The sequence below is a fragment of the Boleophthalmus pectinirostris genome, unplaced genomic scaffold (assembly GCF_026225935.1).
Source record: "Boleophthalmus pectinirostris isolate CB_2022bp ecotype Guang Dong unplaced genomic scaffold, ASM2622593v1 HiC_scaffold_4, whole genome shotgun sequence".
NCBI classification, from domain to species: domain Eukaryota; kingdom Metazoa; phylum Chordata; class Actinopteri; order Gobiiformes; family Gobiidae; genus Boleophthalmus; species Boleophthalmus pectinirostris.
The window spans coordinates 38,296,245-38,311,820 of NW_026571353.1; the positions used below are offsets into that span (position 1 = coordinate 38,296,245).

Below are 15,576 nucleotides of genomic sequence, written 5' to 3' on the forward strand. Positions count from 1 at the left end.
TTTCTTTGGAGTAAATACAGTTTTTATTGGTTCTTCGTAGCGACAGACGTTTCCATGGTTACGAAAATAAATAGTTGGTTTTTACTGGTCGTGTTTTGGCACCGGATAAAACAGCAGTGCAGAGTTCAGACACAGGACGGACGAGCGCGGGACAAGTCCACCGCAAAATACTCAAGAAATATACTAAAAAAACAAAACTAAAAAAACTACATTTAAACTCACGTGTGGAGCAGAGGGTTGAGCTTTCACCCGACAACCGCAGCGACGCCAGTTCAAACCTCGTCACCGCGGTACTGTTGTTGTGTCCTTTGGCAAAACTAGTGTTGTCACGATACTAAAATTTCAAACACAACACAAAGGAATAGAGATTTTTCAAAACGGTGGGAAGTGTCGCGCTGGAGGTTTGAGGAACGTCCGATTAATGTTTTTCTACGGTAAAATGTGTGTGTAAATGTTTCGCGTTTTCTCCAGCGGCTTCATAAATCTGCCCCATCAACAAATCTTCAAAAAAACAAGCTCCACAAAGGATAAACTTTCTAACATTAAGAATTTATCCTCAACTATCAAGACGGTAGAGTGATTCATCAACTGGTTTCACTTTATAGAAACCGTCTGACCTCCCAGCATTAGGATTCGTTGGCTCGACAGTAGGCGGGTACTTTTTTTATTTAACCAATCGTTGCTGTTTGGTCGTGACGTATGAAATGCACAAAATCCTGTAGGAAGAAGAACAATAACGTCTTTCCCTTTGATGAAATTCACCAAACATTCTCTTTGTTCCTGTTTTAAATCCTCGATCTTGGGAATCGTTGACAACACAGAATGTCTGACTCTTCGCTGATCGGCCGGTGCCCGAACTCACACTTCGGGGGTTTTTGCGAGTCGTCTAGTGTTTTCTGATTCCTGATCTAGTCGCTGGAGAGAAATGAAATTGAGCGGAGGAACGAGGTGGGGCCAGTCTGACTAACAAGGCGGAGTCTGGACCTAAAAACGCACCTTTTTTCTCTTTCTTTTTCAGATGTACATGTGTTGTTGGTGAGTGTCTTATTATTTTCTGTGTTTTTCAGTAGTTGTACTGTGATTGTCCTGGTCTATCCTGTGTTTGTGTGCAGCTGTAACGTTTTTTAAATGTTCTATGTTATGTTAAACGTTAAGTTGATTTGGTAAGAAAGACGAAAACTTAAAAGGAAAACAACGACGACGACGCATTAGTGACACACTGAACAAAACTAACATTATGGTCATGAATAAAACAGAAGCAACTTGTTCAAACTCGTTCAAATTAAAAATCGATTTCATGATTTCGATATTACCATAGAAAAATAGAGTTGTGCAGTTCGAAGTTGAGAAATCTCTACAGGGTTCCCACTCTTTTTCACTGACGAAACTCCAAAACTTGACTTTTTCATGACCTAAAGTGAATTTTCCATGACCTTACAGCACTTACACGTGTAGAACTGATCAAACTTTTAGGTCTAAATATGAAATGTATAACTCTTTCCACTCACCTTATGGTTTGGGATTATAGTTTTTTTTAACATTCACAATCCTGTCAGTGCATTTATTGTCGTCTCTTTTAAACAAAAGGCGCAGACGTTGAGAAATAATCAGAATAGTCTCCTGAGAACTTTCACGCAATCTTTCAGCGTTCGGTAGATACTAAAATTCCATGACTTTTCCAGCATTTCCATGATCATAACGTTAGTCTTGCTCAGTTTTTGCCTTTAAGTTTTCGTCTTCCTTCCGTTGATAGTTGTAGATAAATTCATTTTTTCAAATGTTTCTTGTTGGTTGAAGATTTGGTGATGAAGCAGATTTATGAAGCTGTTGGAGACATTTCCACACACATTTTGCCACCGAAAAACGTCAACCGGAAGTTCCACAAACCTAAAACGCGGCACTTCTGACCGTTGTGAAAAAGATCTCTAAACTGCTCCAATGAGAATCTAGTTTCTATTCTAGTTTTAGATTCGATTCGTATCTGATTTTTGATACGTTTCACAACCTTAGGCAAGACACTTCTCTCCCTTTTAATCTATAATTTGTAAAGCTCTTGGTAAAGTTACGGTTAATTCCACCTTTAATAAATATTTTGTTTCATATTCATGTTCAGAAGCACAAATGTTTGAAAAGGTTTCTTCATTCTATTGTTTCAAAAAGGCTCTTAAAACCTAAAATTTCTACTACAAAATTTCAACAATTTGTCAATTTTACTTTTGCAAATCTAATTTTTAAAGACAACTCAAGTGCAAAAATTCAAACACACGCAACAACAAAAAAAAAAGAAGAAAATCAGAAAATGTACAACACATTTCACCCAATTCCAAAACATTTTAAACGTCTAAAATAATTTCTCAAAGTCTAAATTTTAAAAGTGAAGCCGTGCAGTTGTCGCGCGCTCGTCCCGTCTCTGTGCTCACGTTGAGAATGTGCCCAAAAAAAAAAAAAAAGCGTTTGAGTAAATACCACATGTTTAATCTACACCTGCAAAAGGCAAAAGCGCAAATCAGAGGTCGGGTTTGTACAGCGGATACGACCTCTGACCTGGAAATGAAAGAGAAAAAAAAAAGCAGTTTCATTCATGTTTTTTGGACAAAATGATGTAGAAATTTTAATATTTTCCCACATTTTTCTCAATAAAATGGGACTAAAACTTAATCCTAAAAACGTCAACTCATATTCTGACTCATTTTAAACCAATATTTCTACATTTTAAGAAGTTCCAAAATGTTTAAAGCAGCAATTTTAACCCGTATCCACAGACTGTTGACACAAACGGACGTAAAACTGAACTGCGAGTCGCCGCGTTCCAAACAGAAGCGAGCGCGGGCGATTTCCAAATATAAAACTCTGCTCTAAATCTGCCCCTTCAGCCTCAATGAGCTTCATTTGACTGGAGTCGAACGCTGCGACGTCGCTCTCCCTCCGTCCACTTCTTCACACAGTCTAGGACCGGATCGTAAATGAAATTGCAATTCTGTTTTATGTTTATGTTTAAACTTCTAAATTTCACAAAATGGTTTAACACATTTAAGTTTTTGTTCCAGTTTTGTCGATAAATCCTTTGACTTTAAACGTCCAGGTCCAGGTGTCTTGTGTTTTTTTTACTTTAAACTGAAGCTATAATTTCCCAAAGAATTCAAAACATTTTATTTTCATGATATTTTCGAACGATAAAGATAAAACTATGAATCCGTGTTGCATTCTCAGGTCAGTTTCCTGCTTCGTTTTGTGTAACAGAGCCGTGTTTTTCCCCGCGTAGCCCCGCCCTCCTGACCCTTATGTGACCTCTCTGTGACCCCTCTGTGACCCTACTCCATCCTGAGCGTGTCCAGGTCGAAGGCGGCGTCGAGGAAGCGCCTGAGTTCCATCAGGTGAGTGTTTTTGTTTCCCGTGGCTGGAGCGGCCGCTGGTCCTCGCCCGGCGTACCTGAAAACACGGAGAACGAGCGCAAACGTTTCAACATTTCATCAGATTTTGTGGCGTTCAAAACAAATAAAAATGTAAATAATGTAATATTGATCTAAAACTGAAAGTCTCTGTACCTGATTTATCACCGTGTTAAAAACATGAAAAACAGAACAATTTCATTTTAATTCATTTGCAGTGGCCCAAAGTTCTTCCTCACTTCTTATGTATTCAGCGTCCTCGTTATTCACCTCCATGAGTTTATATCTCACTTCTCACAGACCAGAGCAGTTTCTACCGTTACAGTAAAGCCCAATTTATGGTCGCGTGTTAAATCGTCTGCGTCCCTGGAACCACCTCCACAGAGCGTCTGCATCGACCAATGTGTGCCTCAGAAATTTCATCTAAGGCTCGCTGTGGCTCTTATATACCGTAAAATACCAAATAATCGCCGGTTTTCAATTAACGGCCGGGTGCAGGTGTATATTTTGATCAATTCCAAATAAACGCCCAGTCTGTATAGAAAGTCGCCTACGCTGTTCGTTGTGGCTGTTGCCGAGGAGGTGCTCAAACTCCCATTTCCCTTTTTTTGTGTTTAATTTAACCAAGATATAAAGATTAGTGCATCGACACCACAGGGAGCCTGATGTTTACAGCGACACAGGAGCAGTTTGACTTGCGGTCAGTCCTGGTTGTGTGACTTGGAATGGAAAGGCTCTATTCTCTGCGCTGCGTTTTGGTGATATTGTTTCAGTTTGACAAATCAGAGGAAGCAGCAATGTGATCGTAGCTGCTGTGGTGTAAGAGGAAATCTGTGGCAAAGGGGCGAGGAAAGGCAGAGGACGAGGCGGCAGGAATCGTGTCCACAAGGTCGGCAAAGAATTCGCCAGGACATTGTATAACGGCGACACCTCCTCCAAGGTGTGACGCAAAAACTAAAAATTATAATCATACTGGTTAAAAGAATTTGAGTACCATATTTTTCCAGTTTTGCTGAGCAAGATTTTTGTGAGGAAGGAATTAATCACCTGTCCCAAATAACTGCCTGGTCTCAAATAAAAGCTTGGTCTGTTAAAGGTTGTATGGAGGATTTTTTTTGTTTCAAATTGTCAGTGATAGATTATAGAGATGCAGTCGCCTTGTAATTATGATGACCAAAAAAAAGAGAATAAAAATTCATCAACTCTGGACGTGGTGGGGCTAAACATTTGCCAATAGATAACGACACTGCCTCGTTATCTGTGAGCTGACAGGCTGTCAATCAAACTCCCTACGTTTCTAGTGTAACTGACTTGCCTGCGCCGCCGGTACGTGGTTTACGTACGACTGTCACACAGTCCACAGACGCAAGACGCACAGACGCTGTTTACTCCACCAACGCAACAGTTCTTAGCGGCTTTTTTTGACCTATATCTTCCTCGCAGTTCGCACAAAGTTTGTTGCAATGGCGACAAGAATCCAGGAGCAGTTAGCCACAAAACAAAGTCCGTTTTTTGAGGTCGCTGAAAGAAGAAGACAAGGGGAAAAGCAGCGAAGCCAAACTAAGGTGATTCTTGAAGATTCATTCCAGCGATGGTGCAACTGAAGCAGACGCAGGGTCTAAAGACTGACGCACTGGTCCACAAATTACTCCTGGACAGGAAACTTCTGCTTATTATGAAAACGTACTTTATTTCCAAGAGCTAGACAAACGTTTTTCAGGACACGAAAGCGATATCCTGTGTCTGAAAACGTCAATTTTCAAGGCAAAGAAAGAGTCCGCTTGCTGCTGCGTGTTGTAGCTAGTTCATTCGCACGGAATCTCCGCGCAACCTTCTCTGCACCCCTTTCCTGCTCCTCTCCCCGCTGCCCGATCCACTCTTCTCCCTGCTCCTCACTTCTCCGGGCACGGAATCTCCGCGCACCCGCTCCCCCCGCTCCTCACTTCTCCGCCTTGCCTAACCAACACTGTAGTTAGTTGTTTACAAATCATGTGCAGTGCACCGGCTGTAAACAAACCTGTTTGTGTCGTAAGGAGGAGGAGGAGGAGGGTGTTTCTACGTAGGGAGCTGTGGGGGAGGGGGGGTGGTTTCACGCAGGAGCAACATTTAAAAAAGGACAAACAGTCGCTGGATTTCTCGTTCCTTGGAAAATCCTCTATACAACCTTTAACTGATTGAAACAAATAAACACCCCGGCTGGTATTTGGTGTTTTATGGTTGTCTCAGTTTCTTCTGATTGCTAAAACTAGTAACTCGTTGCTATTTTCGTTCGGTAAAAGTGGCTCACTGGAGGAAAAAGGTTGGAGACTTCTGACTGAAGAGTTTTTACAGTTGAAAAGTGTCTGATGTGGGCGGGGACAGGGGGGAGGTGAACTCTTACCACACTGGTTTGTTTCTCTGGATAGTGGTGCGGATCCTGGGTTTCACGTAGTCGTAGTAGCCCTGGTTCTTGTGCTCCTCCTGACACCAGACCAGATCTGCGTTTGGGAACCTCTCCACCTCGGCCTTCACCTGGTCGAACGGGAACGGAGACAACTGCGAAGAAAGAGAACGAGAGAGGCTAACCACTCTGCCACACTGGAGTCTCACTGAGAGGAGGAGACAGCTGCAGTACCTGCTCCACCCTGGCGATGGCGACCTGCTCCTCCAGGCCGCGGTTCTTCCTCTCTTTGTTGAGCTCGTAGAAGACTTTTCCGGTGCAGAACAAGACTCTCTTCACAGCCTGTGGGTTCTGAGCGGCCGGGCCTGTGTCAGGAATCAGCCTCTGGAAATGAGTCCCTGCAAAAAAAAAAAACAACAAAAAAACACAGTTACAACTCATGTTTGTCACGATCAACTCAAGATCGTTCCGAAGTTTCAGGAAAGGTTCATTTCTGTCCCGTTTATGGGACTCAAAACTAGTATTGAAACTAGATACTTGTTTATTATCTGATGTTCGATACTTTGATGAGCCTAGTTAGGACCAACACTGAGTCTGTGTGGGAAACAACCTGGGAGCATCTCGTCGAAGCTGGATCTGGCCTCTGGGTGGCGCAGAAGTGATTTTGGAGTGAAGACGATCAACTAAAACAGAAGAAACAGGTTTAAAAACACATTTGTAAACTTCAATCTCTGGGGAAGAAACACCACTTTAAATGTACATCTCACACTGACTTCAGGTTTTTCATGTTGTAGATCTCATTCTCAACATTCTGATGAAGGTTTAAAACTTTACAAATGAGGAGAAAACTTCAGTGGAAAACACTTGTGTCTAAATGTTAACGCTACAAACTTAGTTATTTACAGATAAAGCAATCAGGAACTCTTTACTTTAAAAATAAAACCAAAAACCTGCTGAACGATCAGTTTTTTCCTTCATAAACAAACACAGTGTCTGTGTGCGGCCTTCAGAGGCGCTGACACAACATCACAGCAGAGCTCCAGGAATAATGGTGCTTTCGATTATACATCTATATACATCCAACTCCGAGGATGTTGCCTAGCAACACACACTGACACACCCCTTTTCCTCGGACGGCACAACTCTGAACTCTGAAGAGCTCAGAGGAGACCGAGCGAGGATTCTGAGATAGAACCCAAGACGACTGTCCCCAGTGTCACGTGTATGAACTATTCTCATTATGTTTGGAGCTTCATTGGTTTAAATAACAATGTCAGTCACTCGTATTCCTGCAGTACCTTACTGCGTCTGTTTTACTGCAGATTGGTGGTTGTGTGTTGTGGTGAGATTCGTGTTTGTTGTGCTGTTGTGGAGACTGGTCTCACTGGTTTCCTGAAGGGCAGAAGGATCTGGCGTCTCAGAACGTGGAAGTAATTTCCTGGCGACGAACAGTTCACCACGATCCAGTTACAGTCGTACAACTGTTGAACGGCAAAGTCCTCTGTGATCGGCTGCAACAGAGACACAGAGAGAGAGGGTTAAATATGAATGAACCAGGACAAAACAGAACTCAACCAGGACTGAACGAGAAATGAAACCACTATGTGTAAACATTAAAGTATCATTATCATCTATCCCTGTGAAGCTGCACTACAGAAAATGCAAATTTGTACTTGGTTATCTGAACATTATTATTTCATTAAATTATTATATTGTTAAATCTGACCGGGTGCACGTCGGGGTCATCGTTGCACATCTGGAGGAACCTCTCTGGCCGGGCGGAGGAGTGTTCTGGACCCTGAGGATAAACACAAACATTTACTGCAACGTAGACATGACTTTCTGTGTGAATCTTCTCTACAGTCCATCTCTGGAGCTCTAGGGTCTGTCTCTCTACAGTCTAAAGATGGCTGCTCACGTACCATGCCCTCGAGTCCGTGGGGCAACAGGAGCACGATGCCGTTCTGTCTGACCCACTTGGCCTGACCCGGGCAGATGAACTGGTCGATGATGCACTGAGCTGTGTTATGGAAGTCTCCGAACTGAGCCTCCCACAGGATCAGAGCGTTTGGGCTCGCCATCGCAAAACCCAGCTCGAAACCTGAGGAAATAAAACATGAGAAAACACATGAACACAGTATGTGTGCAGGGCTGTCGTGGGAATATGGTGCCAGTTTGTTGTTGTGTGGCAATGATCAGTCAAACTGATCACAGTAAACACATTTTAACAAGGCTCCACATACATGTTCAGTGCAATTCAACTCTTTAACTATGAGTCTGTTCATGTTTCTGTGGCTCGGGGGATCTGTATCAGAGGAGAATGAGGGGAAAAGGCGCCTCTGTCCCTTTAAGAAAACTTCAGCCATGTTGGTGTAAAGATAAACGCTCGCTCTCGAGTCAGAGCTGGAGCCTGGAGCAGACGAGGGTTTGGAGGATGTACGGGTTTATCTGTGTGAGTTTTGACCCACCGAGGACTCCGTACTCTGACAAAGAGCTGTTGCAGACGGTGTACGGCGCCTGGTCTGGACTCATGTGGTTCATGGGGATACAGGTGCGTTTGTCCACGTTCTGATCATGGAGCACGTGGTGACGGTGGCTGTGAAGGGACAAAAGAAAGTGTGAAGGAAACAAAACACAACCCCTGGAGTGTTTTATGAGAGAACAGTATTACATGGTTAAAAGCTTTAAAGCTTCACTGTGTAACTTTTACCTGAAGGTGCCTCTCTCCACGTCCTGCCCGGACAGCCTCACGTGGATTCCCTCCTTCAGCAGAGACCCAAAGGCCATGTACTCGCCCAGAGCCCAGTCCACCGTCCTGTTACGGATCATCTCCCCCCGACCCTTCAGGATCCTGCTCAGACCTGAACAAAACAAGAGGGTCAGACCAGGACTGGACCAGGACTAAACCAGGATTGAACCAGGACTGAAACAGGACTCATAATAGTAGCAGTAGTACCTCCGTGTATGGTGAAGTCCTCCACGGGCACAGAGGAGGCCACACTTCCAATGTGGTTGAGGTTTTCTTCAGTCAGACCAGTGGAGGGGCAGCTCATGGACTTGGGCTGTCCATCCAGAGTGAAAAAACCTAAAAACAACACAAGAAATGTATAAATTTAAATGTATTTATGATATCAGTATAAATGTAACCCTGCATCGCAAGATGGATGAGTTAAAAACTCACGAGAGTCCATCATGACAGACTCACGCTGTACGGATCAGGGGACAGACACAGAACAGGACTGAGACGTACTTCAACAACAGACACACTTCAGTCTATTTGATCATAAATACTCTTTTGTTTGTGAAAAGGCAGAAGCGCTTTTTCAGAGAGAACCGCTCCAGACTGATAAATGTTTCATCAGAACTCGATCTACAGTCACAATCTGATGTGAGCCCTGGTTCTATCAGAGAAAGGAGGCCCAGTGCTACTTTAAAATACCTCCTGCACTGTTATTTAAACTTTACATGAGCTGGTGTAGCAGTTATAGTAAAAGTAGCAGTAACAGTATCAGTAGTAGCAGTAGTAGAAGTGGTAGTAGTAGTGGTAGTAGCATTACCAGGCCAAGGTGAGTCCAGCCAGTGCTTGATGTGCAGGATCTTCTCGTCTTTGGAGCGAGCGTACGCCTCCTCACAGATCTTATCGTACTTCGCAATCTCCTCCTGCAGAAAAAAAACACACAGCGGCAGAGTGGTTAGCCCCAACGATGCACAGCTGAAGAAGAAGCTGTGGTCAGGTTATGGTTAACTAATTAAAAACAAAAAAATACAAGAATCACATTTCAGAACATGTTTGTAGAGGTTTTAAGCACAAGTTTAGCAGCTTTTTTTTTTTACAGAATTAAGACCCCATGGAGACACAGGGAGGGCATCTGGCTTTACCTCGTACTCCTGTCTGGTGACGGCTCCCTCTGCGATCAGTTTCTCGGCGTACTTCTGCAGCACGGGCTTCTGTTTCTTGATCTGTTTGTACATGAGGGGCTGAGTGAACATGGGCTCGTCCATCTCGTTGTGACCCATACGACGATAGCAGACCTGAGGACACACACAGAACACACACAGAACACACACAGAACACACACAGAACACACACAGAACACACACAGGACACACACAGGACACACACAGAACACACACAGGACACACACAGGACACACACAGAACACACACAGGTCAGACACTTCACATGTTTTAAATGTTTACAGGTTTAATGTCATACTGGCCACGTTTACATGATGTTTTTTAATTCAGAATTAATTGTGCTGAATTAAATTTTTCGGAATTAAAATATTCTCCTTCGTGTTTAAGTGGAAGTAATAATTCTGAATTGAGGTTTACAAGGAAAACTCGTTAAATCGTCTTTATTTAATTCCGTTCAGCGTCTGGGGGTGGGGGAAGGTTCTGATTGGACAGAGACACAAACGTATTTACGTCGACCGGAAGAAAACACACGCTTCAGCTGCTACCGGCTTTTCTGTCATCTTGATTTGTCGTTACGCCACGGACACAAACTTATTTCGTTCTGATAATTGCGCAGCAGCTGGAGAATTCTCTCATCACGCTTTACGTCTGTCGGCTGAGGAGGAGAAGGGAGGAAGAAGACAAACTGAGTCAACAGCTGCTCTACCTCAGCCCAATTCTACATCCTGCTCACAAATTTAAAGAGATGTAGATGAAAGTCTAAAGAAAGGACTGCTGCAGCTGGATCGTCTGGATCATGTCAGAAGGGCAACCCAACGAGCAAGTGCTGAACGACTGGTATTATTTTTAAGAAGAATAAACATTTACATGATCGAGGAATAAATTAATTTGGTTTAAAATCAGAATAAACCACCCACTTAATTAATCATTTTCATTAGGAATTAAGTGTTTACATGGTCTTTTTAAAGCGGAATTAATTTTTATTCAAAATGTAATAATTTTTATTCAGAATTAAAGTTCTCATGTAAACGTGGCAGCTGTGAGGCATTACAGGCAATAACATCTCCATGGACACAGGCAGGTTTAATTGACACAATTTACATTTTGTTATTGATTGATCACAATTTGATTAAATTTTATTTTATCTAACTAAAAATCATCTCACTTCCTGATACAAACACCACAGACTTTTTTAAATATTGTAGATGTAAAACAGTTTTGTGGTTTAAATCTGCTCTTAGGTTTTTGTGTCAGTGGTATAAATGATTTTCATTATTATAATTTATCATCTCTATTTATCATCACACTTCAGAGTGTGTTATTGTGGCAGGTCTTCTTTCCAGAGGATTGCTTGTAAACAGTTCCATTAAAAACCCAAACTAATCACTGATCATTAGACTGAATCTTGATCTCAGGTCAAATGAGGCCTGGCGTTTGGTGTTTCGTACCAGATCAACCACCACGTCCTTGTGGAAAGTGGCTCTCCACTCTGCAGCCACGTTACACACGTACATCACCGCCTCAGGGTCGTCTGCGTTTACATGAAAGATCGGAGCGTTCACCACACGAGCCACATCTGTGGGATAGGGGGAGGAGCGAGCCATACGGGGATCTGTGGTGAAGCCGATCTGAGAGAGAGAGAGAGAAGAGAAGAGACGGGGGTTCATTTATTCATTTAAAACAAGGACAGTGCACAGATTACTTTGATGTCAAAGAGGAACGAGGCTCTGTGCCATTAATGTGCCCTAACATTAAACAGCGACTTGAAAATATTCACTAAATAAATCAACAATTTATTACTCTCAGTGCCTCCTAAATCACAACTGTCCAGTTCATTATTACGTACATAAAATACTCAGTAACACTGGGTTCACACTAACTGTAGAGTAGGTTCAGTTACTCTTAGCAAGTGACTTGCAGATTGTCTCTTTCACCAAATACAACAATTTTGACCAAAGAAATGCGGTTTCACGTCTTTCCATAACACGTCTTTGACATGAAAACTGCTCCAGACACTGTGGTGTCCAGGAAAAACACTTAGACCCACAGCAGAGGGCAGTGTGGCCATGTGCAGGACCCGTGTGAGTCCAGAACCACACTTACAGTCAGTGTACACCCGACTTAAAACAACAGTAATAAAATACTGAAGCTTTAAATTCATCATTATCTTCTAAAAGATTTAGATTTTGTTCAGCAAGACGGTTATGTTTGGGTGACAGGACACAGCGTTGGCTTCAAGAGCTTTAGTGTACTGAGTACCAGCAGTTAAAGCACAGTCCAGTCTCACCTGGTTGTTGACGACCACGTGCACGGTGCCGTGGGTGGAGTAAGACGGCAGGTCTGACAGGTGAAACGTCTCGTAGACGATTCCCTGACCAGCGAACGCAGCGTCTCCATGAAGCAGGATGGACATCACCTGAACAACAACAAACCGTGTAAAAACATGAACTCAAACTGCCCTGAGACTCCACTGCGCCCCCTGCTGGTACCCTCTTGCCGTCGTTGTCTCCACAGTAAAACTGCTCGGCTTTGGTCTTCCCCTGGACCACAGGATCCACGGCCTCCAGGTGAGACGGGTTCGCCACCAGAGACAGAGTGATGTTTCTGTCGGTGACACGGTTTATACGACGATGGTACATGCCCAAGTGGTACTTCACATCCCCAGAGCCCTGCCACGAGACGAGAGAGAGAAAGAGAGAGAGGGTCAGAGGAGGAGAAGAGAAGAGAGAGAGGGTCAGAGGAGGAGAAGAAGAGGAGAGAGAGGGTCAGAGGAGGAGAAGAGGAGGAGAGAGAGGGTCAGAGGAGGAGAAGAGAGGGAGAGAGAGGGTCAGAGGAGGAGAAGAAGAGGAGAGAGAGGGTCAGAGGGTGAGAGGGTTAGAGGAGGAGAGGAAGAGCAGAGGGTCAGAGGAAGAGAGGGGCAAATGATGATGCAAGAGATGCTTTTACCTCGTCAGCCGCTTCCAGCTTTGAGTCAAACTGACAGAAGATCTGCTCGAGCTCTTTGCGGATGACGTTGGCGAGCACGTTGAGGCGCCCCCTGTGGGGCATGCCCATGATGACGTTCTCCACTCCATTCTCTGAGGATTTGTCAATGATGGTTTTCAGAGCTGGGATCAGAGACTCACAGCCCTCCAGACCAAAGCGCTTCTCTGCAGACCACTTCTTCTGCAGGAACTCCTCAAACCTGACACACAAACATTATCTTTTGAATTTTCTGGAAGCAGCTGAAACATGTGAAGCAGGTAAACAAACTTCTTTTAATTTAATAGTTATTTAATGCCTTAAAACTGAAAACAGAATTAACCTTTACCAAACGGGGAAAACAAGATATCAATTGATGTGACAATGGTAACTTTTCATAATTTTTAAACCCTTGGACACATCATCTCCATCATGTGACAAAACGCCTAAAAATTCATAGCAAAATTCACCACCTGCTTTTTGCCATGGAGATGTTATTGCTTTGTGAGGAATCTTCCAGAATATGGCATTAAATTAATCAGTTGACTCAGTTACGCAGTGTTACAAGAGAAGTCCCCATACTCACAGCTATCACACATTTTTGAGCAGGAAAAACTCTGTATTTGAGATTTACCTGGTGGAGCGGACCATGCGAGCGAGCAGCGTCCTCTTCTCCTCCAGAGTGAACTGCATCACTCCTGGAGTCTCAAACTTCTGCCTGATCCACTGACACTGCTCCAGGTCATTGATGAACATGAACTCTACACCGATGTGCTGACAGTACGCCATCTACAGGAGACACAAGGAACAGCAGGGTTAAAGACACTACGCCATCTACAGGAGACACAAGGAACAGCAGGGTTAAAGACACTACGCCAGGAGACACAAGGAACAGCAGGGTTAAAGACACTACGCCATCTACAGGAGACACAAGGAACAGCAGGGTTAAAGACACTACGCCATCTACAGGAGACACAAGGAACAGCAGGGTTAAAGACACTACGCCATCTACAGGAGACACAAGGAACAGCAGGGTTAAAGACACTACGCCATCTACAGGAGACACAAGGAACAGCAGGGTTAAAGACACTACGCCATCTACAGAACAAAACAGGGACCAACCGTGTAACCTCAGACTTTGCATTTTAGCCATTTTTCATCCAGCTTATTCAAATATGATACGCAAATGACTCATTTGTGTATGTAAGGACCTTAACACACAACTGTTTATGGACCAATAATAACCGTACGTTATTCACATAAACAGACTGGATTATTTGCTTTTTGAGGATCAGCAGTGCCATAAACCAGCGCCGTGTCCAGTGTTGTGTCCAGGTAAAGACCTGTATATGTCTGCTGTCGTTTTTCCAACTCTTGCATTGTGGTCTATATTGACTGGTGTAGTGACCAGTGATGCCCACTACTTCTCAAGCTGCATTGTGGGAAACTTTGAGTGCGCTACATTTTCACTCACTGGACATTCTGGACACTGCTAAACATGGCGTGACCCCTAAACACTGCCCCCTGTAGGACACAGTGTGGACATTCGAGCACAGCTTCAGTCTCACCTCGAGTCGGCGGATGATCTCCTTCAGAGGCAGCGCGCTCTCAGCTCCTCCGATGAACGTGGTCGTGGGCAGACGGAAAACCTTGTCCAGGTCCGACTCGTCCAGACCGTAGAATCCTACAATTCCCAGCATGCCCCAGAGCAGAGGAGGAAGGGAGGGAGGGGGGAGAGAGAGCGAGGGGGAGGAGGCAGACGAGCCAGAGAAAAACAAGACGGGTTAAAAATTCAAGAGTTAAACATGAACTGGATGAAAATGACAGTTTACATGCACAGAAAAAACACACTGTTATTGTTTTTTATTATACTTTTTCTCTTATAATAATAATTCCTCATCACAGACAGATCTGGAGTTGTGTTTTCTTTCACAGACAAACTTTGCGTATTTAGGCTGAGTTCTTGTCGCAAAACAGAAAACAGTCTATTCCACCTTGTGATGTCATGTAATACATATCCTCCATAATAATAATAATAATAATAAATCTTATAAATATAATACATTTATAAAGTACTTTTAACAAGGTTTACAAAGTTCTGTATAAGCAGCAAAGAACAATACAAAAAGTATAAAAATAGCAAACAGAAAGCCTACAAAAATAGACAATGATGCAAACAATCCAATTAATTATAATAAATAAAATAAAAAAAATACAACAAAAATAAATAAAGAATAAAATCAAGCTAAAACCAACTAAAGGAAGGCCAATCGATAAAAATTTGTCTTAAGAAATAATTTAAAAGATGACATACACCTTCTCTACTCAACTAAAGGTAAAATGTAGTAGTTAACTTGAAAACTACCACTAAATGACATCACAAGGTGGAACAGAGCATTTTGAGGTTTGGAGACATGGACAGACTAATAATAAAAAGTTACTCAAACATGTGCAAATGAAACAAAACAACTCCAGGTCTGTTTTTGAAAAGTTTAGGCATTATAACAAGGCTTAAAGCTCACAAAAGTAAATTTTCTGTAATATAATATAACATATAATATAAATATAATATGTAATTTAGAGTTTATACAGAAAGACAAAGGGTGTTGTTACTTTTGTGCATGTAACTGCTCTAGATTCACTGCAAAGGCTGCGTTCAGCACAAGTCTAATGCACTGTTCTACCGGGGCTGTACCTGATTTTTATTTTCTTAAAAACGTTATAAAAAACAACACACACCACTAGTTCATTTTAAAAGTTTTGCCGTGGTTCAGAGTTCCTCCTCACTTACCTTCTGCACTCAGAGCTTCCTCATTATTCACCACAGTGAGTTTATAAGCACTTTTCACAACTCTCAGAGACCATCACAATAAAAAACAACTAGCATGCTAACAGTGCACTTCTTGATTATCAGACAATAAAATGCTA

General features: G+C 42.9%; 1 protein-coding gene across 5 annotated transcripts in view; it reads right to left on the reverse strand.

Moving 5' to 3' along the window:
- ogdha (oxoglutarate dehydrogenase a) overlaps nt 1-15,576 on the reverse strand; it is a 48,542-nt gene continuing 32,966 nt past the window's right edge. For 4 of the 5 annotated variants that reach the window (XM_020931645.2, XM_055162150.1, XM_055162146.1 and 1 more), the window contains 18 exons: nt 14,217-14,332; nt 13,283-13,437; nt 12,634-12,871; nt 12,177-12,356; nt 11,975-12,103; nt 11,136-11,315; nt 9,649-9,801; nt 9,327-9,429; nt 8,726-8,854; nt 8,480-8,630; nt 8,238-8,365; nt 7,692-7,870; nt 7,496-7,567; nt 7,155-7,280; nt 6,380-6,452; nt 6,004-6,167; nt 5,770-5,924; nt 1-3,429 (listed from right to left, as the gene is read on the reverse strand). In XM_020931645.2, coding sequence (XP_020787304.1) covers nt 3,312-3,429; nt 5,770-5,924; nt 6,004-6,167; nt 6,380-6,452; nt 7,155-7,280; nt 7,496-7,567; nt 7,692-7,870; nt 8,238-8,365; nt 8,480-8,630; nt 8,726-8,854; nt 9,327-9,429; nt 9,649-9,801; nt 11,136-11,315; nt 11,975-12,103; nt 12,177-12,356; nt 12,634-12,871; nt 13,283-13,437; nt 14,217-14,332 — 2,549 coding nt within the window. In that variant the 3' untranslated portion in view covers nt 1-3,311. Of the gene's footprint in view, nt 3,430-5,769; nt 5,925-6,003; nt 6,168-6,306; nt 6,453-7,154; nt 7,281-7,495; nt 7,568-7,691; nt 7,871-8,237; nt 8,366-8,479; nt 8,631-8,725; nt 8,855-9,326; nt 9,430-9,648; nt 9,802-11,135; nt 11,316-11,974; nt 12,104-12,176; nt 12,357-12,633; nt 12,872-13,282; nt 13,438-14,216; nt 14,333-15,576 lie in introns of those variants that run through there. The other variant, XM_055162149.1, reaches the window with a different exon arrangement.